This window comes from Callithrix jacchus, chromosome 7 (genome assembly GCF_049354715.1).
Source record: "Callithrix jacchus isolate 240 chromosome 7, calJac240_pri, whole genome shotgun sequence".
Taxonomy (NCBI): Eukaryota; Metazoa; Chordata; class Mammalia; order Primates; family Cebidae; genus Callithrix; species Callithrix jacchus.
In genome coordinates this window covers 47,865,825-47,893,259 of record NC_133508.1, presented here as the reverse complement: position 1 = coordinate 47,893,259, position 27,435 = coordinate 47,865,825, and the positions used below count along the sequence as shown (strand labels likewise).

Sequence of the window (27,435 nt, the reverse complement as noted above, 5' to 3'; positions counted from 1 at the left end):
TACATAAACTGAATTTCACTGTCTGAGACAGTGGTGGATCACCTGAGGTCAGGAGTTCAAGACCAGCCTGGCCAACATGGTGAAACCCCATCTCTACTAAAACTACAAAAATTAGCCTGCTACAGTTGTGCTTCCCTGTAATTCCAGCTACTTGGAGGCTAAGGCAGTAGAATAGCTTGAACCCGGGAGGTGGAGTTGTAGTGAGTGGAGATTGCACCATTGCACTCCAGCCTGGATGACAGAGTGAGACTGTTTGAAAAAAAAATTATTACAAGCAGAACTGAAATGCTCTTTCTCCTCCTCTTCCTCCCTTATCTTCCTCTCCCTGCTTTTTTTTTTCTTTAAGAGCATCCAGTGTATGTGGATCATGGAAGTACCTGCTTTGAAGATATTTCTTAGCTAACGATGAAGCTTTCCAGCTGGTGGTGCTCAAGGGCCAACATCTGGTAGTAATTTCATGAAAAGGTTTTTGTTTTTGTTTTTGTATTTTTTGAGAGGAGTTTCGCTCTTGTTGCCCAGGCTAGAGTACAATGGCGCACTCTTGGCTCACTGCAGTCTCTGCCTTCTGGGTTCAAGTGATTCTCCTGCCTCAGCCTCCCAAGTAGCTGGGATTACAGGCGTGTGCCACTTCACCTGGCTAATTTTTTTGCATTTTTAGTAGAGACAGGGTTTCACCATGTTGGCCAGGCTGGTCTCGGACTCCTGACCTCAGGCGATCCACCCACCTTAGCCTCCCAAAGTGCTGGTATTATAGGCATAAGCCACCGTGCCTGGCCCATGGGAATTTTTTTTGAGATGGAGTCTCACTCTGTCACCCAGCCTGGAGTGCAGGGGCACCATCTTGGTTCATTGCACCCTCCGCTTCCTGGGTTCAATGATCTTCCTGCCTCAGTGCCCCCCAGTAGCTGGGATTATAGGCATGCGCCACCACACACGTGCCTGTACATGCACAAAGATTATGTCTCTTCTGTGACCCCAAATATTCCAATGGCTTCTCAGTCCCCTCAACATAAAAGAAATCCTGGGCAGGTGCGGTGGCTCCCACCTGTAATCCCAACTCTTCGGGAGGCTGAGGCAGGTGAATCACTGGGGGTCAGGAGTTGGAGATCTGCCTGGCCAACATGGTGAAACCCTGTCTCTACTAAAAATACAGAAAAGTTAGCCAGTGTTGTGGTGCGCACCTGTAATCCTAACTACTTGAGAGGCTGAGGCAGGAGAATTGCTTGAGCCCAGGAGATGGAGGTTGCCATGAGCTGAGATCTCACCATTGCACTCTAGCCTGGAGACAGGAGACTGTCTAAAAAAAAAAAACTTTTTATTATTCATAGTTGAGGAAATTTCCTTTTGGTAATGACAAAGAGTCTTTGCTTGGCCAAACTTTAGTTTGGCTCCTGAAACTTCTCCAAGGCTCACCTGTGCACTTCCTTGTAAAATCCAGTTTTAGCAAATAATTCTGCTTAAGTCATTTGGCAAGAACCCCACAACCCTCAATGTGTGATCACCTTCAATATGTCTGATTACCATCCATATCAGATGGCTTCTTCATCCTCCACCACACCCTGGAATGATGTCTGATCACCATGGTCTATCCACAGCAAGAATCCTGTTATGTGGGTTTAGCTAGAATCCTCCGTACCCCAGAAGTTTCCCCTTAGTGATTTTCTTTTTTTTGTTTTTTTTGATACACGGCCTCACTCTGTCGCCCAGGCTGAAGTGCAAGTGGTATGATCTCTGCTCCCTGCAACCCTTACCTCCAGGGTTCAAGTGATTCTTGTGCCTCAGACTCTTGAGTGGCTAGGATGCAAGAGTCTTCCTTTACTTTTCTTCTCTTTTTTTTTTGAGACACGGTTTCACTCTGTCATCCAGGCTGGAGTGCAGTGGTGAGATCTCAGTTCACTGTAACCTCTGTGCCCCAGGCTCAAGTGATCCTCCCACCTCAGCCCCCTGAGTAGCTGGGATACCATGGGCACGTGCTGCCATGCCCAGCTAATTTTTTTTTTTTGAGACAGAGTCTCGCTCTGTTGTCAGGCACCAGGCTGGAGTGCAGTGGCACAATCTTGGCTCACTGCAACCTCTGCCTCCCAGGTTCAAGTAATTCTCCTGCCTCAGCCTCCTGGGTAGCTGGGACTACAGGCACATGCCACCACATCCAGCTAATTTTTGTATTTTTACAAAAAATTAGGGGTTTCACCATGTTGGCCAGGATGGTCTCAATCTCTTGACCTTGTGATCTGCCCCCACAGCCTCCCAAAGTGCTGGGATTACAGGCTTGAGCCACCGTGCCTGGCCTCAAAGATTTGTTTAAATGCTGGAATTTGCTAAATTTAAAAGGAAAAACTTCAGAGTCATTTGTACAGGTTTATTGAAGTGGAGCAGTTTCCCCGTAATCTAGGTGATTTCAGGTTATAGGCTGTGTGACTCTCTCCAGCCGTGAGTCCTCGTCACCAAATGGGATAGATAAACGTCTGTTCCGTCTGCAATGTAATTTGGCATAAAGCTGCAGCCACAAGTGGGTTCTGCTGCTGGGTATGGATCAGGCTCTCTGGAACGTCTGTTTGCACACTTGACCTTCACAGAACATTTCCTAGGGTGTCAGGAGAAAGGGAAGAAGATGAGTTTGTATGTGGTCTGTTTTCACTCTCAACACTTATTTTTTATTTTATTTTATTTTAACCCCTAACCCTTTTTCTGGAACACCCTTTTTTTCTTTTATTCTTTTTTTATTTTTTATTTTGAGATGGGGTCTCACTCTGTTGTCCTGGTTGGAGTATGGTGGCAAGATCTCGGCTCAGTGTAACCTCTGCCTCCCAGGCTCAAGCGATCCTCCCCCCTCAGTCTCCCAAATAGCCAGGACACTACAGGCACATGCCACTGTGCCTGGCTAATTTTGGTGTTTATTGTAGAGAGAGGGTTTCGCTGCTGCCTAGGCTGCTCTTGAACTCCTAGCCTCAAAGGATTTTCCTGCCCCCTTCCCAAAGTGCTAGGGTTACAGGTATAAGCCACGGGACCTGGCCTACTCTCAACACTTCTGACACCAAATGTGTGGGTTTTTAAACTCCTGACACCAATTGTGTGGTGTCTTTTCCAACCCCACTTCTCCAACTCTCTGACACCAACTGAGTGTCCAGTAATCCAGTTTAATTCTGGCACTAACTACCTAGAGTTAGCACAGACCACATAGGTTAAGGATGTAGTCTAAGAAGACTGCCCCCAACTTCAGACACCTGTTGCAAGTTCTGGACCTCCTATATTTCTCACTGACCAGCTACAAATCCTATTTTCCCACAACCCCTCCTTGGGCTTGATCTTTTGCTAGAAGGGCTCACGGAACTCAGAAAGTCCCTTTACTTAGTATTACCAGTGTATTATAAAATAAATAACTCAGAAACAGCCTGATGTGGCTGGGCATGCTGGCTCATGCCTGTAATCCCAGCACTTTTGGAGGCCAAGGTGGGCAGATCACCTGAAGTCAGGAGTTCGAGACCAGCTTGAGCAACATGGTGAAACACCATATCTACTAAAAGTACAAAAATTAGCTGGGCATGGTGGTGGGCGCCTGTAATCCCACCTACTTGGGAGACTTGAGGCAGGAGAATCACTTGAACCCAGGAGGCGGAGGTTGCAGTGAGCCAAGATCATGCCACTGCACTCCAGCCTGGGCAGCAGAACAAGAGTCCATCTCCAAAAAAAAAAAAAAAAAGAAAGAAACAGCCTGGCTGGGCGTGGTGGCACACACCTGTAATCCCAGCACTTTGGGAGGCTGAGGCAGTCGGATCACAAGGTCAAGAGATCGAGACCATCCTGGTCGACATGGTGAAATCCCATCTCTACTAAAAATACAAAAATTAGCTGGGTGTGGTGGCATGTGCTTCTAGTCCCAGCTACTCAGGAGGCTGAGGCAGAAGAATCGCTTGAACCTGGGAGGCGGAGGTTGTAGTGAGCCGAGACTGTGCCATTGTGCTCCAGCCTGGTGACAAAGCAAGATGGAAGAGATGCATAGGGCAAAGTGCAAACGGGGAGCATGCCACCCTCCCAGCACCTCAATGTTTTCACTACACACATGAATGTTGACCAACATGTAAGCTCTCCAAACCCCATTGTTTAGTTTTTAGTGGACATTTAGACACATAGGAATGATTGATTAAGTCATTGGTTATTGGTGATTAGTTCGATCTCCAGGCCCGTCTTCCCTCAGGAATGAGGCTGAAAGTTCCAACCCTCTGATCTTGGCTTGGGTTTTCTGGTGACCAGCCCCCATCCTGAAGCTATTTAAGGACCCTCAGTAGTCAGTCATGTCATTAGCTCACAAAAGATCCTTTTTAAAATTTGGAGATGGGGGTCTTACTCTATCGCCCAGGCTGGAGTGCAGTGGTGCAGTCACGGCTCCCCTTAGCCTCAACTTCCTGGGCTTAAGTGCTCCTCCCACCTCAGCCTCCGAAGTTGCTGGGACTGCAGGCGCAAACCACCACACCCAGCTAATATTTCTTTTATTTTTTTAATTTTTTGTGATGGAGTCTCATTCTTGTCACCCAGGGTGGAGTGCAATGGTTCAATCTCAGCTCACTGCAACCTCTACCTCCTGGTTTCAAGCAATTATCCTACCTCAGCCTCCCAAGTAGCTAGGACTATAAGCACCCACCGCCACAGCGGCTAATTTTTGTATTTTTAGTAGAGACAGGGTGTCACCATGTTAGCCAGGCTGGTTTCTAACTCCAGACCTCAGATGATCCACCTGCCTCAGCCTCCCAAAATGCTGGGATTACAGGCATGAGCCACTGCCCCCGGCCAATTTTTTGTAGAGGCAGAGTCACACTATGTTGCCCAGGCTGGTATTAAACTCCTGGACTCCAGTGATCCTCTTGCCTTGTCCTCCCAAAGTGCTGGGATTATGGGAGTGAACCACCATGCCCAGCAACCAATTTTTTTTTTTTTTTGAGATGGAGTCTCCCACTGTCACCCAGGCTGGAGTTCAGTGGCTCAGTCTCAGCTCACTGCAATCTCTGCCTCCCGGATAAAGGGATTCTCCGGCCTCAGCCTCCCAAGTAGCTGGGATTACAGGTGCCTGCCATCATACCTGGCTAATTTTTGTATTTTTGTAGAGACGGGTTTCACCATGTTGACCAGGCTGGTCTTGAACTCCTAACCTCAGGTGATCTACCCACCGAGGCTTCCCAAAGTGCTGGGGTTACAGACATGAGCCACTGCACCCAGCCACCATGATAAATTTAAAAATATTGGCCAGGCATGGTGGCTCATGAGACTTTGTTTAAAAAAACAAAAACAAAAACAAAAAAAGTCAGGTACAGTGGCTTGCGCCTGTAATCCCAGCACTTTGGGAGGCTGAGGCAGGCAGATCATGAGGTCAGGAGATGGAGACCATCCTGGCCAACAGGGTGAAACCCCATCTCTACTAAAACAAAAAGTTAGCTGGGCATGGTGATGCGTGCCTTGTAGTCCCAGCTACTCCGGAGGCTAAGGCAGGGGAATAACTTGAACCTAGGAGGTGGAGATTGCAGTGAGCCGAGATCATGCCACTGCGCTCCAGCCTGGTGAAAGAGCGAGACTCTGTCTCAAAAACAACAAAAAAGAAAAAGTAAAAGAAAGAGAGATGCCAAATGATGTACATCCTTCTCTAGCATATCAAGGAAATCTGCCAAAGCGGGCATAGAAGCACCTTTGTTCTAAAGATACTCATGGAATGATTCTTACTTACCATGATTTTTTTCTTTTTTTTTTCTGGAGACAGAATCACACTCTGTTGCCCAGGCTGGAGTGCAGTGGCTTAATCTTTGCTCACTGCAACCTCCGCCTCCCAGGTTCAAGCGATTCTCGTGCCTCAGCCTCCCAAGTAGCTGGGATTGCAAGCACCTGCCAGCGTTTTGCCATTTTGACGAGGCTTGTCTCAAACTTCTGATCTCAGGTGATCCACCTGCCTCAGCCTCCCAAAGTGCTTGGAATTACAGTAGTAAGCCACTGTGCCTGGCCTGTTTTTTTTTTTTTTAAGAGACACAGGCTCTTTCCTGCTTCAGCCTCCCCAATAACTGAGACTACAGGCGAGTGCCACCACACCCAACTGTTGTACATCATTTGAACATTACTTCTTACAACCAACTAACCTAAAGCCTCAAACATATATATTTTTTTCTTTGCAATTCTGTATTACATATTTGTGAGGGCAATTTTCTTACTTTGTTTCCTTTTTTTTTTTTTTTTTTGAGACGGAGTTTCGCTGTTGTTACCCAGACTGGAGTGCAATGGCAGGATCTCGGCTCACCGCAACCTCCACCTCCTGGGTTCAAGCAATTCTTCTGCCTCAGCCTCCCAAGTAGCTGGGACTACAGTGCGCACCACCATGCCCAGCTAATTTTTGTATTTTTAGTAGAGATGGGGTTTCACCTTGTTGACCAGGATGGTCTCGATCTCTTGACCTCATGATCCACCCGCCTCGGCCTCCCAAAGTGCTGGGATTATAGGTGTGAGCCACCGCGCCTGGCCTCTTACTTTGTTTTTTTTTTACGGAGACAGTCTTGGGCTATCCCCCAAGGTGGAGTGCAGTGGCAAGATCTTGGCTCACTGAAACCTCCACCTCCCAGGTTCAAACAATTCTTATGCCTCAACCTCCTGAGTAGCTGGGATTACAGGCGCCTGCCACCATGCCTGGCTAATTTTTGCATTTTTAGTAGAAACGAGGTTTCACCATGGTGGCTAGACAGGTCTCGAACTCCTGACCTCAGGTGATCCGCCTGCCTCAGCCTCCCAAAGTGTTGGGATTACAGATGTGAGCCCATAATCCCACGCCTGGCCTCTTACTTTGTTTTTATTGTCAGAAGAGTATGAGATTTGTCCATCTAGAATAAAAATATCTTCAAGGCCTTTGTAATCAAAGACTACCCAGGCCCAACTTTAAGGAAACTGCTATAATTTTGTTGTCATGAGTCTCACCTAGATTTCACACATACAGTGAGACAAAAAAGCCCAGAGCTGAGAGCACACACATTCTTGTCAGACCCGTATTTGAATCTTCACTCTACAGTGTGAAAATACATACTTCAAAATCAAAGCTGTTGAAACTTTAAATTATTTTGAGTCTTACAGGAATGTGATTATGGAACCTGAGTCATGTTAGAGGCAGCTGTATAATAATTTCTCTGATTATAGATTAGCCTTTTTCTTTACTTACACTGTTTTGTAAAAGACTAAAGGGTACCAGAGAAGACTCCCCTCCATTGCTGATCTTAATTATAGATTCACTTCCCTGTTTCTTCTTCTTTTTTTTTTCCCCAAAGCAAGGAACCTCTTCCTTCTCTTATACGAAAACCTATGGCTGTCACATTGTCTAAGATGGAATGTTAAATATACTCTTAAGATGGCAGCAAGAATGAAGGGGAAGAAAAAGAAATAAAGAATGTTAAATATGCTCTTTAAACTGGAAAGAAAAAGGAAAAACTAAGTTGTAACTAATCAAATTGCTGTAACTCATAAAACAGCTTTGTAGAGAAAATGTTGTAATCCTGCAAAATTTCTTTGTTTTTTGTCGATATAAGTAAGACCTTGGTGGGGCACAGTGGCTCACGCCTGTAATCCCAGCACTTTAGGAGGCCGAGGTGGGCGGATCACCTGAGGTCAGGAATTTGAGACCAGCCTACCAACATGGCAAAACCACATCTCTACTGAAAATCCAAAAATTAGCTGGGTTTGGTGGCAGGCACCTGTAATCCCAGCTACTTGGGAGGCTGAGGCAGGAGAATCCCTTGAACCCAGGAGGTAGAGGTTGCAGTGAGCCGAGATTGCGCCACTGCACTCCAGGCTGGTGACAGAGAGACTCAAAAACAAAAAGAAAAGCAGGCCAAGTGTAAAAACATTACAGGGTCATGCCTGTAATCCCAGCACTTTGGGAGGCCGAGGTGGGTGGATCACCTGAGGTGAGGAGTTCAAGACCAGCCTAACCAATATGGTGAAACCCTGTCTCTACTAAAAATACAAAAATTGGCTTGGCATCATAGCATTCTCCTGTAGTCCCAGTTACTCAGGAGGCTGAGACAGGAGAATTGCTTGAACCCAGGAGGCGGAGTTTGCAGTGAGCTGAGATGGCGCCACTGCACTCCAGCCTGGATGACAGGGCGAGACTCTGTCTCGAAAACAAAACAAAACAAAAAATCAAAAACAAAGAGCAAAAGAAAAGGCTATAAAATAATAGTTGTCAGCACATGGCCTCGGGGGAACGTTTTAGAGTGATTGACTTGTTCTGAAGCTGGATTGTGGGAATGGTTGTACACCTGTATACATTTACTAGAAATTATCAAACTGTATACTTATAATAGATGTATTTTATGGTACATAAATTATACCTCAGTAAAGCCATTAAGGAAAAACACCTCAAGTCCAACAGCTTAAAAGTCTAAGGAGAAAATGAAAAAGAAAGAAAAAGAAAAACTCTGAGAGTCATATTCCAAGAAATTAAATTTTTATTACAAATGGCCAAGCCTGTAATCCCAGCACTCTGGGAGGCCTAGGTGGGCTGATAACTTGAGGCCAGGAGTTTGAGAACAGCCTGGCCAAGAAGGTGAAACCCCATCTCTTCTAAAAATACAAAAATTAGCTGGGTCTGGTGGCAGGTACCTGTAACCCCAGTTACTCAGGAGGCTGAGGTGGGAGAATCGCTTGAACCAGGGAGGCAGAGGTTGCAGTGAGCTGAGATCGTGCCACTGCACTCTAGCCCAGGTGACACTGGGTGACGGAGAGATTCTGTCTCAAAAGAAAAAAGTAAGACATTAACTTTTCAGCTTGGGTGTACTGACCCCATTCCTTTGGAGTCTGTATATCCTGGATGACTGTCCTCAGCTTCGTGCTGGAATAAACTCCTGCCCGCCTTTTTTTCTTTTTGAGACAGAACCTCACTCTATTGCCAGGCTGGAGTGCAGTGGCACAATTTCAGCTCACTGTAACTTCCTGCTCCCTGGTTCAAGCAATTCTCCTGCCTCAGCCTCCTGAGTAGTTGGAATTACGTGCATGCACCACCACGCCCAGCTAGTTTTGTGTTTTTATTAATAGTAGAGATGGGGTTTCACCATGTTGGCCAGTCTGGTCTTGAACTCATGACCTCAAGTGATCCACCTGCCTCGGCCTCCCAAGGTGCTGGGATTACAGGCATGAGCCACTGTGCCCAGTCTGAATAAACCCTTTTAAACTGAATTCTGATCCTTTTGACAGTAGCCTTGGGGAATTTCAAAATCCCAATTTCATTATTTGTGAGTTGGAAAAATAGTGTCCTTTTCACAGGCTTGTGATGAATATTAAATGAGATAATGCACTTAAAGGATTGAGCACAGTAATTGGGTCCAAAGTCATCACTCTAAAGATGTCAGCTACTGTGTCTCTCTATGCCTATCTATCTATCTATCTATCTATCATCTATCTAAAGTAGCTATTATGTATAATAGGTAAAAATTGTTCCATGACTATTTGCATGCTATCTTTTTGCCTTTGTCAGAATATTCGGCTGTTTCACCGGGCTAATTTTTGTATTTTTAGCAGAGATGGGGTTTCACCATGTTGGCCAGGCTGGTCTCAAATTCCTGACCTCAAGTGATCTACCCACCTTGGCCTCCTAAAGTTTTGGGATTACAGCATGAGCCACCATGCTTGGCCTGATGTTTCCTCTAATACCGTATCATCTCATTAAAAATAAGAACAAAATGTGGCAAATACCAGGTAGAGTTTGTCCCCTTCGATCCAATGGATCCAGCCTCTGTTCTTCTTTTCTCCCTTCTGGACACAGGTGAGTCTGTCATTGTCCCAGATAACCAAGCTCTACATGAGAAGAGGAGAAAATACTGGCTATCCTGCTCTGGCAGGGTCCTCAACTGTTACCAAGGAGAATGCCAAGTTAGCTTACTTGTTGCTTTAATTTTTTTTTTTTTTTTTTAGACAGAGTCCCACTCTGTTACCCAGGCTGGAGTGCAGTGACATGATCTTGGCTCACTGCAACCTCCACCTCCCAGGTTCAAGGGATTCTCCTGCCTCAGCCTCCCAAGTAGCTGGGATTACAGGCCCCTGCCATCATGCCTGCCTAATTCTTGTATTTTTTATAAAGACAGGGTTTTGCCGTGTTGCCCAGGCTGATCTCTAACTCCCCACCTCAGGTGATCCGCCCACCTTAGCCTCCCAAAGTGTTGAGATTACAGGCATATGCCACCCCACACCCAGCATTGCTTTAAATTTTACCTTGCATTTTCTGTTGTCCAGGCCTTTGTTATCTTCATCGAATTCTTCTCCAACTTTAAATTTCACAAAGTAGTTCCTTAGGCTGCTGTTCGTGTGGATGGTAAAAGAATCCCCATTCTGCTCGATCACCTTCTGTGGCTTCAGCAACTTGGCTATCTTACGAGTGGTGAAGTCGATACCTTAAAAATAATTTTAAAAAATATTTGAGCTGGGTGCGGTGGCTCACGCCTGTAATCCTAGCACTTTGGGAGGCCGAGGTGGGTGGATCGCCTGAGGTCAAGAGTTCAAGTCCAGCCTGGCCATCATAGTGAAACCCCATCTTTAAAAAAAAAAAAAAAAAAAAAGATGGGGTTTCACTATGATGGCCAGGCTGGACTTGAACTCTTGACCTCAGGCGATCCACCCACCTCGGCCTCCCAAAGTGCTAGGATTACAGGCGTGAGCCACCGTGCCCAGCAAAACCCTATCTTTAAAAAAAGAAAGAAAGAAAGAAAAAATACTTTAACATTCACTTGAGGTACAAAAGTGAAGAATTTGGCAACTGTTCTCAAAATCACTGCATGTAACTGTTAGTGTTTCCTGTACGACTTCAATGTTGTTTGCTGCCGAAAACACATCCGGGGGAACCATCCAACCACAGCTTGATTAAAAAGCTTGCACACATAGCTGAGGGCAGTGGCTCACACTATAATCCCAGGCCAAGGTGGGTGGCTCACCTGAGATCAGGAGTTCCAGACCAGCCTGACCAACATGGAGAAACCCCATCTCTATTAAAAATACAAAATTAGCTGGGTGTGGTGGTGCATACCTGTAATCCCAGCTACTTGGGAGGCTGAAGAAGGAGAATTACTTGGACCCGGGAGGTGGAGGTTGCAGTGAGCCAAGATTGTGCCATTGCACTCCAGCCTGGGCAACTCTGTCTAAAAAAAAAAAGACAAAGGAGGGAATGCTAGCAGCTCCTACAATGATGAATACTAACTGTGGATTAGTCAGTAAACTGTGACCCGTACTCTCATTATTTATTAAAAAAAAAAGCTTGTACATCCTAGGTGCCATAATCCCAGGACTCTGGGACACAGAGACAAGAGGATTGTTTGAGCTCCGGAGTTTGAGACCAGCCTAAGCAACATAGCAAGACCCTGTCTCTATAAAAAAAAATACATAAACTGTCATAGTGCTGGCAGGTGAAAAAATAATAATTTTTTTTTAAAAGCTTGCACAGCTTTTGGGAAAGATTAATTAGTCTAGCTATGCTTTGGGTAATGGATTTTTAGCTGGGCATGGCAGAAATAGTTCTGAAAATCACCCCAGAGGCCACCAAAAGAAAAAGAAAACCAAGGGGACAGGGCTTAAGCCTCCCAACCCAGCCTTGGTCTCAACACTGCCTTTTTCTGCCTCACGTATTTACACTTTGAATTAAGAGAGCATTTGAACCATTTCTCAACAACAATGAAAACAAAATTCGAAAGCCACTGAATTAATGTATATACTACTCTCTCTCCATATATATGTGTGTATATATATATTTTTTGGCGGGGGCGTGCAGTGGCATTTCAGCTTACTGTAACCTCCACTCCTGGGTTTAAGCAATTCTCCTGCCTCAGCCTCCTGAGTAACTGGAATTATAGGCTTGCACCACCACACCCAGCTATATACTAATATGTATTTTTTTTGAGACAGGATCTCATTCTGTCACCCAGACTGGAGTGCAGTGGTGCAATCCTTTCAGGCTCGAGTGATTCTCCTATCTCAGCCTCTCAAATAGCGGGGACTACAGGCACATGCCACCATGTCTGGAAATTTTTTGTTTGTTTTGGAGACAAAGTCTCACTTTTGTCCCCCCGGCTGGAGTGCAATGACGCAATCTTGGCTCACTGCAACCTCCGCTGCCCAGGTTCAAGCGATTCTCCTTCCTCAGCCTCCCGAGTAGCTGGAATTACACATGCCTGCCACCACGCCCAGCTAATTTTTGTATTTTCAGTAGAGATGGGGTTTCACCATATTGGCCAGTTTGGTCTCAAACTCCTGACTTTGGGTGATCCGCCTGCCTCGGCCTCCCAAAGAGCTGAGATTACAGGTGTGAGCCACTGTGCCCGGCCAAACTGGAAATGTTTTAAACATTTTTTTTGTAGAGATGGGGTCTCATTATGTTGCCCAGGTTGGTCTTGAACTCTCGGGCTCAAGCAATCCTCCCACCTCAGCCTCTCAAAGTGCTGGGATTACAGGTGTGAGCCACCTTGAATAAGCTTTAAAGAAGAGTTCCAGGCTGGGTGTGGTGGCTCACGCCTGTAATCCCAGCACTTTGGGAGGCCAAGGCGGGTGGATCACGAGGTCAAGAGATCAAGACCATCCTGGTCAACATGGTGAAACCCCGTCTCTACTAAAAATACAAAAAATTAGCTGGGCATGGTGGCGTGTGCCCGTAATCCCAGCTACTCGGGAGGCTGAGGCAGGAGAATTGCCTGAACCCAGGAGGCGGAGGTTGCGGTAAGCCAAGATCGCGCCATTACACTCCAGCCTGGGTAACAAGAGCAAAACTCCGTCTCAAAAAAGAAAAAAAAAAGTTCCGCAGGGAAACATGGAATGCTAACAAGATGAAGATCAGGGTGTAGATTCCCAGTTGCACTTAGTGCCTTTGAGCATATTACTTCGCTAGAAAGAAACACTACTATTTTAAATAATGGTCAGGTGAAGTCTCAGCAGGGAGCTGAAAGAAGTGAAGAATCAAGCCACACAGATTTCTGGGAAAATAGTTTATGGCAGAAATCCAGGTAGCCCAGGGACTCTGAGGAAGGGTGTGCCAGTATGTTTCAGGAACTCTGAGGAGCGTAGGGTGAGTGAGAGGGAACAGTCTGATGCACATGCTATTACAAATGTGTAACCATACACACTTGAGGGTAGGGTCTCAAAGGAGCCCACACAAATATACACTTATCTAAGTACAGATGTTCATATTAACCTATCATCTCAAAGCCACTTCTAATTTTGAGGCAACGTGGGGTTGAAGGCAGGAGGGGATCCCTTTAAATCCCAGTGTTGAGCCAGGTGTGGTGGCTCACGACTGTAATCCCAGCACTTTAGGGGGCCAAGACAGACAAGTCACCTAAGCTCAGGAGTTTGACACCAGCCTGGCCAACATAGTGAAACTCTGTCTCTACTAAAAATACAAAATCAGCTAGCTGGGGTGGCGTGCACCTGTAATCCTAGCTACTTGAGAGGCTGAGGCAGGAGAATCGCTTGAACCCAGGAGATGGAGCTACAGGGAGGCAAGATCTGTGCCATTGCACTCCAACCTGGGCAACAAAGCAAGATTCTGTCTCAAAAATAAATAAATCACTCAATTAATTAATTAAATAAATAGATCCCAGCCTACACAGTGACCTGGGGCAAGTTGGTAACACCACCATCTTCTCCGGTTCGTAATGGGACTAAAGGCAAGGACCTGCACAAGTTGGTCAATATCTGTGGGCATTAACATGCAGCTTCTCCATGCGTGAGGCACTGCACCCTGGGTGTCCTTGGCTATCATGGGGTATACCAGGAACTCCCAAATCCCAGGTCAGCTCCTCCAGCTATTAAAACCCAAGCAAGCCTGAGGCAGGAGGATCACATGCAGCCAGGAGTTTGGGACCAGCCTGGGCAACGTAGCAAGACAGAGTCTCTGCAAAAAAAATTTTTAAATCAGCTAAGTGTGGTGGTATGCGCGCGGCATCCTGGCTACTTGGAAGGCTGAGGTGGGAGGATCATCTGAGTTCAGGAAGTCAAGGCTGCAGTGAGCCATGATCACACCACTGCACTCCAGCCTGAGTGACAGAGCAAGAACCTATCTCAAAAAAATCCCCAAAAGCCAAAGTAAACTTTCTTCTTTGTGCAAGGACAAGTTGCCTTTCTTCTCCCTGCGGATTGGCAGACACTGGGAGAAAGGGATACCAGAGCCCCGGTGGGAGCTGCAGGATCAGTTCCAGTTTTTAGATAAAAGGGAGTGATTTTCTGCTCTCAAATGAGATGGCAACTGGAGCACATCATGAGATGTGTGCTGCGTGTTTGCTGGTGACTTATTTGAATCTCAGCATCACTACCAACAGGTATTCACCTCACTTCTACTCATAAAAAAGAGGCAATTTCTTCTTATTTTCCTAGACCCTACAATTTAAGGATCTAAGCACTATATTTGTGATTTTTTATGGCATGTATTTTCCTTACATGTGCATGAAAAAGTATATAAATTGTATATTCAAGTAAATCAGTAAAATTCAGAATTGCTAGCTCTGTTCTTTTTTTTTTAATTTACTATTTTTTTTTGAGACCAAGTCTCACTCTGTTGCCCAGGCTGGAGTGCAGTGGCATGATCTCAGCTCACTGCAACCTCTGCCTCCCAGGTTCAAGCAATTCTCATGCCTCAGCCTCCCAAGTAGCTGGGACTAGAGGCATAAGTCACCATGCCCAGGTAATTTTTGTATTTTTAGTAAAGATGAGGTTTCTCATCTTGAACTCCTGACCTCAGGTGATCCACCTCAGCCTCCCAAAATGCTGGGATTATAGGCGTGAGCCACCGCACCTAGTCTGCTAGCTTAATTCTTTTTTTTCCCCCAAGATGGAGTCTTCCTCTATCACCCAGGCTGGAGTGCAATGGCACAATCTCGGCTCATTGCAACCTCCACCTCCTGGGTCAAGAGATTCTCCTGCATCAGCCTCCCGAGTAGCTGGGATTACAGGCGTGTGCCACCACACCTGGCTAATTTTTTGTATTTTTAGTAGAGGCAGGGTTTCACCATGTTGGCCAGGCTGGTCTCGAACTCCTGACTTCAGGTGATCCACCCACCTTGGCCTCTCAAAGTGCTGGGATTCTAGGCATGAGCCACCGTGCCCAGCACTCCACTTAATTCTTAAGATAAAATGTATTACAGTATTATGTAAACAACCACTCTAGTGCTGTAAGTGTGACCTAAGTACTTAGCACTTTAACAAATTGATGCAAGTACTTGGTACTTTAACAAATTAGATCTAAAGTTGAAACAAAGTTGCTCATTTTCAGAAAACTGCATCGGATTTATGGGGTTCAGGATAGGCTACCTCAAAACATGGCACTTTAATGTATTAGTCTGTTTTCACACCGCTAATAAAGACATACCTGAGAGTAGGTAATTTATACAGAAAAAGAAGTATAGTGGGCATGGTGGCTCACGCCTGTAATCCAGCACTTTGGGAGGCTGAGGCAGGTGGATCACCTGAGGTCAGTGTGCTATAGCTGGCCTAGAGTTAGAGTCTGAACAACACTATTTCATAAAAGACAAAGCTGTTTTTAAAAAATAAGTTGTAACGGCTGCCCCATTCTCCTCACAATTACTGCTGGCCTTGGCTTCTGTAAATAAAACTGCTAACTTGCTCTGCAAAATGCTCACTATGTAAAGCTGCTTACCTTTTCTTATCAGTAACTGCCAGAATTGCTGGCCTTTGCTTACTGGTAATGACCAGAAGAAGCAGCCAAAGCTAATTCCATCCTGGACCCTGTGACTTGTAATAAGTAACTAACTAAGATCTGTGGATTCCACCTCTGCCCAGACAATGTGTAAACTAACGCTTATCTTGACTTCTGTAAACCACTTAGGTAACAATCTAAGTGACAACAAGTCCCCTAGCCCTTGGAATGTCCGGAGACCCGCACCCTCCTCTCTGCCCGGGAGGTGATTTATGGAATCCCCTGGCCCTCAGAATGTCTGAATCCCTTCACCTCCCCCACCACACCCTCACCCCAGAGGTGGGCATAAAAAGGTCTTGTCACCCTCCTTACGGGGCCACAGGTTGGAGACACATGAGTCCTCTATGGTCGTGCAGCAATAAAGACCCTGCAATTTGGCATACTTTTGTCTTGGTGTTAATTTTATAATCTTGCATTTCAATACTTCATTTGGAGGCCCCAGCAAGATCTATTCTCTTTTTGTTTATCACCAGACAAAAGCCACCTCAAAAGGCCTCTAGGGGAGGTGCCCCCTGAGTTGCCCCAGGGCCCCAGGGTGCCACCGTGGAGGATAAGGGACCACCCAGCCGACATTCACCCAAAATTCCTCAGGGTCCTAGAAACCTCCAGAGGTAAGTTTGGAATCTGGGAACTAGTTCAAGGGGGGCCTGAGTCAGGGGACTGGACGCAGTCATTGCAACTCTGACCTGGCAAGCCTCACCGAGACGTCACTTCTGGTGGCTGGCACAGTGGGTGTCAGCCTTCTGGCGGCTGGTGCAGTGGGTATCAGCCTTCTGGTAGCTGGTATAATGGGTATCAGCATTCGCAGCCTTCTGGTAGCTGGTATAGTGGGTATCAGCATTCGCAGCCTTCTGGTAGCTGGCATAGTGGGTGTCAGCATTTGATTGTTTTCCATAAACTCGTTGAGAGTGAGAGAGTGAGTGTGTATATATGTAGCCCCATGGCTGAAAAGCTACGGGGCTTGTGTGGGCCTTCACCCGCGGTTCCACAGGATCGTCATAAGGCATAACGGTGATTCACTCCAGAGCTGTCAGGTCGAGCCTGACTTCCTTCCTGAAGTGACCAGGCCCGGGAGTTATATGAGTACACCTTAGCCAAGATGCCCCTGAAAGACCCCCTCCGGAGGCGTGGCTGGGTAGGCAACAGACTGGTCTCCCATCTGGGGGATGCCCACCCTTTGTCTGTCACTCTTGTGTGTGGTCCTGTCTCATATGTAAATTTGTCAGTTTTATTAGACTCTGGCTAGCAGACATACACTGGCTCAGGCCATCATCCTTTGAGGGAGGGGATATCTTGCAGTGGTTGACAGACCACTGGATGCAGGGAACTTTTATTGTTTATACCCCAGCAGAAATTACTCTTTTCTCTTTTTTCCTTATCTTTTTCTTCTATCACTGAGGCCTCACTCTTCCCTACTTCGCCATGTGGCAGATAGTCTTAACTCTAGTTGTATTTATTCTCTTCCTTGTTGTGATCATTGTGCCTGTAAATTCTCCCAGCCACCTCCACCAGGAAAAGAGTACTTTTGCCCGGGCTGGGTCTGATTCCATGTCAGGGAGGCAGTTGTGCCCTCAACACCTCAGAAGTAGTTTCTTTGGGGTCATAGGAAACAAAGTGCTAGATCAGGGTCTATGAGTGCTCTTTTTCAGGCTGGGATGGAAAATTGGTAACTGCCTATTCTGCCAGGAAAGTGTCCAATGTTGTTATGGGCAGTGCCCAGTGGTGCATCACAGGGGGGCATATTGGCACCATCCCAATTGTTGGCTTGAAAATGCATAAAGTGTGCTGGACTTCAGGTTATGCTAGCAGGCCCATAAACCACTAAAGACAGATTGGCAACTCTTTCGCTCACTCTACAAATTGTGGTGGGTACAAAACACACACCCAGTTGATCTATTAGTTCATCTCTTTTGCCACATCCCCACTTTTCATGGGCCTTGGATAGGAGAGCCTATAATCGAGAGGATCATGCCCAAGCAGCACTGAACCTCCATAGAGCTTATTCTCACCAACTGTGGTCCGTGGGGAGAGAGACTGCCACCTTACCCTGGCCCTTACCCCCTGTTCCTTTGACTAGGACTAGAGACAGACCTACCAATTCAATTGTCTGGTCCTTGCAGGACCTGGCTGCAGAAGCCCTGCTAAAACCTGCTTTAAAGGGGGTCAAATTTGAATTTGAGGCTTTCCAAAATTGGCTATACCACAGGAAAAGAAAGACATGAGTAGCAAGCAAGGGGCCCAAAAGAAGACAGCGAAAATGGGCTCGTCACAGTCCTGACCATGCATCCCCCTCTGATGCATGCCAACAAATTTTAAAACAGGGTTATCTGGCCAGTATGGTGTTAAGCTAACTCCACAGAGGCTTTGGACTGTCTGTGAGTTAGAGTGGCCAGCCTTTGGGGTAGGCTGGCCAGATATGAGGACATATGACCCCAAGATAACTCAGGCTGTCTGGAACATCGTGACAGGGTCCCCAGGCCACCCTGATCAATTTCCATACATTGATCAATGGCTGAGACTGATCCAGCACCCTCCTCCTTGGCTTGAAAATGCATAAAGTGTGCTGGACTTCAGGTTATGCTAGCAGGCCCAGAGAAGGGCCCCTCAGCACCGGCTGTTCTTCCAGGCCCTGCAGAGGACCAAGAGTTGCCTCCACCGTATTCTCGGCCCTTGGGAACGGGGTCCCAACACCCCTCTCCGGACAGCACTAATGATCAGCCCTTATCTCCTCTCCACACTCGAAGCGGGGCCACACACCCACCAGAGCTGCTGCCCCTCCAGGAGGCACCTTGCACAGATGGCAGCAGCCGGGGCCGCCCCTCCTTTGTTCATATCCCTTTCTCCTCTAGTGATTTGTATAAGTGGAAGGCTCAACATCCTCCATTTTCCGAAAAGCCCCAGGCACTCACAGGACTCCTGGAGTCAGTTTTACAAACCCATCGTCCAACCTGGGATGACTGCCAGCAGCTACTCCTGGTGTTGTTCACCACAGAGGAGAGAAGTAGAATTAGACAAGAAGCCCATAAAGCAATAATTGGGATGAGGGGAGGATCAGTAGAAGACTGCCAGGAACAAATTAATGAAATTTTCCCTTCCACCAGGCCCCAATGGGACCCAAGCACCCCAGCAGGCATGCAGGCCTTGAACAATTTTCACCGGTACTTGTTAGAGGGGGTTAGGGGGACAGCCCAGAAACCTACCAATCTCTCCAGGGTAGGGACCGTGACCCAAGGTCTGCAGGAGTCCCCAGCCGCTTTCCTTGAGCGCCTATAGGATGCCTACCACACCTACACCCCTATTGACCCTGAGGCCCCAGAGAATCAGCGGGCCATCAATCTGGCTTTCGTCTCCCAGTCTGCCCCAGACATCAAAAGAAAATTGCAAAAATTAGAGGGGTTCCAGGGAATAAATCTAACTCAGTTGTTGGAGATCGCCCAAAAAGTCTTTAACAATAGAGACACCCTAGAGGCCAAGCAAGGTAAGAGAGTTACTAAGGTAGTGATAGCAGTACTCAAGGAAACCCAAGTTCTCTCCCGAGGACCAGAAACCCAGCAGAGGGGTCCAGGGAGACAAAGGCCCAAGCTAGGGCCTAACCAATATGCATTCTGCCAAAGAGAGGGACATTGGGGAAAAGAATGTCCAGAGAGAAGGAGGCAAGGGGTAACACAGGAGAGACAGCCAAGAGCCATTTTCAGCTTAGAAACCCAGGACTGACAGACCGTGGGCTCTTATCAACTAAGCCCCCAGGAGCCCAGGGTCACTTTAAAAGTTAGGGGCACAACTGTCAGTTTTTTGGTCGACACAGGAGCGGCCCACTCAGTCCTTACTCAGCCTCTGGGACCACTATCCAGCAGAAGAACAATTATTTAGGGGGCCACGGGAAAAACCACAACTAGCCCCTGGACCACCAATCAATTTGCTGATCTGGGGAACAGCACTGTCACCCACTCATTCTTAGTCATCCCTGAATGTCCGTACCCACTCCTAGGACGGGACTTACTCCACAAACTGAAAGCAAATATTTCTTTCAGCGAGGGTCAGGCTTGCCTCTCAATTCCTCCTCCCTTAGCCACAGGGCCGTCTCAGCAGAGCCTCATCACCTGTGCTCTGTCAGATGAGTATCTCTTGCAGGAAGCTTTATCCTTAGAGGCAGGTCAACCACCGACACCAGACCTCCTCCGCCAGTTTCAAGAAAATGTACCGGGAGTATGGGCCGAAAAAAGTCCCCTGGGTTTGGCAAGTCACCGCACCCAAGTCGTGGTCCAGCTATTGGCAACGGCAACTCCAGTCCAGGTGAAACAATACCCTATGAGCCAGGAAGCCAGATGAGGAATTGCTCCACACATCACCAGGCTCTTAAAGGGAAGAATCCTCATTGTCTGTAAGTCTCCCTGGAATACTCCCCTGCTCCCCGTGCTAAAACCTGGCACACAGGACTATCGGCCTGTGCAGGACTTAAGGGAGGTAAATAAACGGGTAGAAACTGTTCATCGCACAGTCCCAAACCTGTACACCCTCCTGAGTCTATTGCCCCTGGACCACCTCCACTATATGGTCCTGGACCTGAAAGATGCATTCTTCTGTATACCGCTGGCCCCAGTCAGCCAGCCCATATTTGCTTTTGAATGGACTGACCCGGATACAGGGGTCTCTGGGCAACTCACTTGGACAAGACTGCCGCAGGGTTTCAAAAATTCCCCCACTCTGTTTGATGAGGCGCTGAGCCAAGATCTCGCAGCCTTCCGAGCCAAGCACCCAGGGTGTGCCCTCCTCCAATATGTGGATGACTTACTCTTGGCCACAAAAACCCAGGAGGACTGTAAGGAGACCACCTTTTCCCTACTAAGGACCCTACAGACTTTGGGCTACCAGGTCTCAGCCAAGAAGGCCGAAATATGCCAGTCGAGAGTCACTTATCTGGGCTATATCACAGAAAAGGGAAACCGAGCACTGGCACCCAGCTGAGTCCAAGCTGTACTGCAGATACCCACCCCTACCACCAAATGCCAAGTTCGGGAATTCCTCGGAGCAGTAGGGTACTGTAGGCTATGGATTTTGGGATTTGCTGAAATAGCGAAACCCTTGTATGCTTGTATTGGAGGGACCAGCCTTTGACTTGGACGGTAACAGAACAGCAGGCTTTTGACAGGCTAAAAGAAGCCTTGACTACGGCCCCGGCCTTGGTCTCGCCCGACATCTCTAAGCCCTTCCAGGTATTTGTGCATGAAAGACAGGGGATTGCTAAGGGGGTACTCACCCAGAATCTGGGACCCTGGTCCCGGCCAGTCGCCTACCTCTCTAAAAGACTTGATCCTGTAGCCTCCGGATGGCTGGCTTGCCTAAGAGTGGTGGCAACCACAGCCCTATTAGTCAAAGAGGCAGACAAGCTGACTTTGGGGTAGGAGTTAATCTTAGTGGCACCCCACGCGGTAGAGTCACTACTCCATGGCGCTCCAGGAAAATGGATGTCTAATGCCCACATAGTCCAATACCAGGCCTTACTTTTGGACCAGCCCTGCATAATGTTTCAAAAACCACAGTTTTAAACCCTGCCACATTGTTACCTGACAGCGAGCCAGAGGAGCCCAGACATGACTGCCAACAGACAATAGATGTCCTCCACGCTGCACCACCAGATCTCACCGACGTCCCTACAGAACCCAGAAGAGGTACTGTATACAGATGGCAGCAGTTTCATGATCGACGGAGTCAGGTACACCGGGGCAGCTGTGGTCACTCTAGAGCGGGTTATCTGGGCTCAGGCTCTTCCACACGGAACCTCAGCCCAAAAGGCAGAAATCATAGCTCTGATAAAGGCCTTGGACTGGGCGGAGGGAAAAATTGTTAATATCTACACGGATAGCCGGTATGCCTTTGCTACGACCCATGTGCATGGTGCCATTTATAAAGAAAGAGGGTTGCTTACCTCAGAGGGAAAAATCATCAAAAACAAAGAGGAAATCCTAGCTCTGCTAGAAGCTATATAGAAGGCCAAGGCAGTGACATTAATACACTGCAAAGGACACCAGAAGGGAGATTCACCAGAGGCAAGGGGAAATAAGGCAGCTGACCTGCAAGCCAGACAGGCAGCCTTGGGGCCAGTAAAACCTCTGACTCTTCTTGTGACTCTGCTGGCCCCAACCCTGCCCCCTACCCCTACGTATTCACCTGATGAAGAGAGCTTTGCTAAGGAACAGGGGGCACGACAAGATTCCACAGGATGGTGGATTCTACCAGACACAAGGATTGTACTCCCTGAGACTCTAGGATGGGCTCTAGTTAAGGACACACACCAGGCCACTCACTTAGGACAAACAAAACTCACTTAGCTGTTGAGGGCCAGATACTACATTCCACATTTGCATGAGATTGTTAGAGAAACTACTATTCAATGTGGTGTATGTGCCAGGGTAAATCCAGGAGGCAGTAGGACTAGTCAGGCAGGAATAAGACTTAGGGGCACTAGCCCAGGGGAACACTGGGAGGTAGATTTTACTGAAATAAAGCCCCCAGCATGCGGCTATAAATACCTCCTTGTGTTTGTGGACACTTTCTCTGGATGGGTCGAGGCCTTTCCTACTAGGTCAGAGACCGCACTGGTAGTAACAAAAAGATTGTTACAGGACCTGGTTCCTCGGTTCAGCCGCCCCTGATGCTGGGAACAGATAATGGCCCTGCATTTACAGCACAGGTTTCACAGGGCCTGGCCAAGGCCCTGGGCATATCCTGGAAACTACACGGTGCCTCTTGCCCCCAGAGTTCAGGGCAGGTTGAAAGGATGAACCAGACCATAAAGGAGACTAACAAAATTTATTCTAGAGACTGGTGAAAACTGGGTCAACCTGCTTCCTTTTGTTCTCCTCCATACCCGATGCACTCCCTATAAGAAAGGCTTCACTCCTTTTGAAATTATGTTTGGAAGGCCCCCTCCCTTACTCCCCAAACTTGCGAACAGCATACATGTTGAAATCCATAACCATACACTCCTTAAGTCCCTGCAGGCGCTCTAGTCTGTTCAGTCCCAGGTGCAACCACTCATCAGGGGAACTCAACCCACTCCAGTGGACCTCACTGACCAGCCAGTACACCCCTTCCAGCCAGGGGACAAGGTCCTGGTAAACAGATTCACCGCCTCTGGCCTAACTCCTCGCTGGAAAGGACCCTACACCATGATCCTGGTCACCCCCACGGCAATCAAAGTGGACGAATTAACTGCCTGGATTCACCACTCACATGTCAAGACTGCCCCCGGACGCACAATGGAGAGTGACCTCGGCTTCAGCAGATCACCTAAAGCCAAGACTTTCGCATTCCTCACAGTAACCTTCCTTGCCCCCCAATTCCTGGTGTAGCCCCTCGGAGGGGACCCCGCCTTGACACCCACCTATTACCGGTGGATCCTTACTGAAGGGGCCACTGGTGGATATGTTAGTTCTAAAACTGGAAGGGGATCCACCCTTGTCAACGTAACCCTGGAATATATTCCCAGAGACCCCATAACCTTTTTCCCTGGACCTTTGCACCCTCTTGGGAGCAACTCTTAACCAGGGGGGAACAGGTGTCAGAAGAAAAAGGGCAGGCTTCACTTGAGGAGGCAGAGTAACGACCCTAGACATAACCAAACCCGGGTGTGGTAGTGTGGGGGGCAAAAAACAGCTTCAAACTATGGGGCTATATCTATGCCCAGGGTCCACCCCACAAGAGGTGGAATTGTGAAAACTTAGAGAAATTCTTCTGCCCCCACTGGGGCTGTGAGACTATCTCCACTATATCAGGATATGCTGCAAACAAAGATTCTTTCATTTCTTTCACCCAAGACTCTCCCCCAAACCCCTGCTACACTGGTTCTTGTAACGCACTCAAAATAGCAGTCCTATATCCAGATGGGAGATGGGCCACGGGGCGTACCTGGGGACTTCGAGTATATATTAGGGGGTGGGACAAGGGAAACATCTTCACCATCCAGCATATACCATTACCCAGGCTCGACCGCCCAGTGGGACCCGTAACTAAGGTCCTAAATCCCCCAAAAACTTTCCCCAAGGTCCGAATAGCCTGCACTCCTAGTTCTACTACCCCTCCTCCCAACCTATCCTCTACTCCTAGCCCAGCTACCCCTACTCCCAGCCTAGCCCCCATTCCAAGTCCTGCCACCTCCATTCCTAACCTATTCACAGAAGCCCCCCGCCCCAGACACAGAAGGCTTGAACCTTTTAAACTTCTTGTCCTCCACACACCACCTGCTCAACCAGACAAACCCAGGCCTAGGTAAAGATTGCTGGCTATGCTTAAATCCACAGCCACTGTTTTACGTAGGCCTAGCAGAACAATCTGATATAGCTCCCTCAGGTACTTCACGTGCTGAAAGGCAGTTCCACATAACCCTAGGAGATCTAGAAGGAGAACGCAGATGTTTCCATTCCCCTAACTATAATCTCACTAACTCCCCATACCGAGGTTATTGCAAAAACACCCTCGTTTTGAGTTATAATCGGACAGGTTTTTACTACACTGCCCCAGACTCTGCTTGGTTTGCCTGCACTTTTGGCCTTACCAGCTGCATTTCCACTTTCCAGTTCAGCAACTCCTCCAGACCCAATCTTTGCACCCCCATGTATATATTGCCCCAGGTAAATATGTATAGCGAACCTCAGGGTAAAATTCTCATAGCACCCGATACCAACAGACGTTGGAAACAGGCCCCCATAATTATACCCCTATTGGTGGGACTTGGAATAGCAGGGTCCACAGCTATGGGAATATCTGCCTTAGTCACTGGGGACCAAAATTTTAAAACTCTGTCACACCAAATAGATGCAGATATTACCCATCTGGAGAATTCCATCACCAAATTAGCTGAACAAGTGGACTCGTTGGCTGAGATGGTATTACAAAATAGAAGGGGGTTAGACCTGTTGTTCTTGAAGGAAGGAGGACTGTGCGCAGCTCTCGGCGAACAATGTTGCTTCTATGCAAATAATTCTGGAATCATCTGAGACAGCCTTGCAATGGTTAGACAAAACGTAGAAACAAGAAAACAACTTAGAGAAACCTCAGAACCCAAAAACTGTTCTCTTGGTCCCCCTGGCTGACATCCCTGCTCACTGGATTAGCAGGACCCTTGGTCCTAATGGTCCTAGGGTTAACATTTGGACCATGCCTTTTAAACATGCTCCTCAAATTTATCCAGGAAAGAACAGACTCTGTCAAGTTAATGGTTCTGAGATCCAACTATGGGCCCCTGTGTCAAGAAGAGGAAACCTATTAAATATTTAATGCATGTTAAAAGAACAGGGGGAAATGTGCTATAGCTGGCCTAGAGTTAGAGCCTGAACAACACTATTTTATAAAGACAAAGCTGTTTTTAAAAAATAAGTTGTAACGGCTGCCCCATTCTCCTCACAATAACTGCTGGCCTTGGCTTCTGTAAATAAAACTGCTAACTTGCTCTGCAAAATGCTCACTATGTAAAGCTGCTTACCTTTTCTTATCAGTAACTGCCAGAATTGCTGGCCTTTGTTTACTGGTAATGACCAGAATAAGCAGCCCAAGCTAATTCCATCCTGGACCCTGCGACTTGTAATAAGTAACTAAGATCTGTGGATTCCACCACTTATCTTGACTTCTGTAAACCACTTAGGTAACAATCTAAGTGACAACAAGTCCCATAGCCCTTGGAATGTCTGGACCCACACCCTCCTCTCTGCCCAGGAGGTGATTTATGGAATCCCCTAGCCCTCAGAATGTCTGAATCCCTTCACCCTCACCCCCACCCCACACCCTCACCCCGGAGGTGGGCATAAAAAGGTCTTGTCACCCTCCTTATGGGGCCACGGGTTGGAGACACGTGAGTCCTCTCTGGTCGCCGGCAATAAAGACCCTGCAATTTGGCATACTTTTGTCTTGGTGTTAATTTTATAATCTCGCATTTCAATACTTCAGTCAGGAGTTCAAGACCAGCCTGACCAACATGGAGAAACCCTGTCTCTACTAAAAATTACAAAAAATTAGCTAAGCGTGGTGGCACATGCCTGTAATCTCAGCTACTCAGGAGGCTGAGGCAGGAGAATTAGTTGGGAGGTGGAGGTTGCAGTGAGCCTAGACTGCACCATTGCACTTCAGGGTTTAATGGACTCACAGCTCCATGTGGCTGGGGAAGCCTCAAATTCATGGCAGAAGGTGAAAGGTATGTCTTACATGGCAGGCAAGAGAGAATGAGAGCCAAGTGAAAGGGGAAAACCCTTATAAAACCATCAGATCTCATGAGACATTCACTACCACAACAGTATGGGGAAAACTGCTTGCATGATTCAGTGATCCCCCACCAGGTTCCTCCCACAACACATGAGAATTATGGGAGCTACAACTCAAGATGAGATTTGGGTGGGGACACAACCAAACCATATCACTTGGCATTTGAGGAAATAGCAGAGGCAGGAAGGTCACCCTCAGACCTTCTTCTGCCCTGGTACCTGAAGCAAGCCATAAAAGAATTCTCTTGCTTTTCCTCTGGAGATAAGACTCTCAAGTGAGAAGTGCCTTTCCCATACCCAGAGGAACAAACACTCTTCTTGTCTCCTGGGATATGACAGACCAAAATAAATGCCCCTTTATCAACTAAGATAGACCCTAAGGTTAAGAAAACAAAAATTGTCTGCGGGTCAAGGGTTCAGAGATCAGTTGGCATGGCAACTTCCCAGATTCCTAAGGCTACCAGAAAAACTACACTCATGGCCCGGTGAGGTGGCTCACGCCTGTAATCCCAGCACTTTGGGAGCCCGAGGTAGGTGGATCACCTGAGGTCAGGAGTTTTGAGACCTGCCTGACCAATGTACAAAATTAGCCGCACGCGGTGGCGCAAGCCCTAATCCCAGCTATTTGGGAAGCTGAGGCAGCAGAATCACTTGAACCGGGAAGCGGTGGGGAGAGGGGAGAAGGCAGAGGTTGCAATGAGGCGAGAGTCCGCGCACTGCTGGCACCCCAGTAAGGGCGGGAAGCACAGCGCGGGCCCCCAGGCCTCGCAGGAGGCGGCGGTCGGGGCACGCCGGGGACCAAACCAGGCTTTGGCTCCCGCGGGGACCAGGACCTGCAGGGTTGTCCGCGGGAGCCAGGATTCTGAGTCCCCGACCCGCTCCCTGTGCGCCAAGGCTGCGGGGACTTCGCCGCCGGAGCTAAGGCACCCCCGGGATCCCGGGGTCCACGCAGAAGGCGGCTGTGGGGAAGTTCGCCGGGCAGGGGCTTCGGGCTCGGGCGCCTCCTCCCCGGCGGGACCCCCAGTTTGCAGTCTCAGTTTGGCGACAGCAGGCGGGTAAAGACCGACGTGGGGCTGGACGCGGGAACGCGGGGACAGTGGGCAGGGGGGCGGTTCCGGGGAGACCGGGGGCACAGAGAGACCGGCGTGGGGACAGGGGAACGGGTGGGCGTGGTGAAGGACGAACGGGGACACCGAAGGACGGGGTCCGGGGCCGATGGACGGAGGTACCCAGGACCTGCGGACTCGGGGGCGCCTGGGCGACTGTGGGTGCAGCAGGGCGGACGCACGGATAGCGGACGGACAGACAGGCCTAGCCGCCTTTGGCCCGACCCCAAGACCGCCGCGAGCCCCGAGGCCCCGCGGCCTCCCCTCTGCCCTACCTAGGGCCAGCATGTAGCCCTCGAAGTTGTCGCTGCTGAGCAGGGTCCAGGTACCGCTGAGATCGGCGGGCATGGTCAGGGGTCGCCGGACAAACTCT

At 48.2% G+C, this 27,435-nt stretch overlaps 1 protein-coding gene across 3 annotated transcripts; it reads right to left on the bottom strand.

Annotated features, from left to right (window-relative positions):
* Positions 1 to 2,345: 2,345 nt before the first annotated feature.
* On the bottom strand, positions 2,346 to 27,435 carry RBP7 (retinol binding protein 7). Of its 3 annotated transcripts, XM_078330331.1 has the most exons (5): positions 27,338 to 27,435; positions 21,268 to 21,354; positions 10,225 to 10,403; positions 9,709 to 9,810; positions 2,346 to 2,584 (listed from the first exon to the last, which is right to left on the bottom strand). In XM_078330331.1, the coding sequence occupies exons 1-5, from the start codon at positions 27,408 to 27,410 to the stop codon at positions 2,534 to 2,536; spliced, it is 492 nt and encodes a 163-aa protein (XP_078186457.1). In that variant the 5' UTR covers positions 27,411 to 27,435; the 3' UTR covers positions 2,346 to 2,533. The 3 variants fall into 3 exon arrangements, with proteins under 3 accessions (XP_078186457.1, XP_078186458.1, XP_002750317.1); XM_078330332.1 differs by lacking the exon at positions 9,709 to 9,810; XM_002750271.6 differs by lacking the exon at positions 21,268 to 21,354.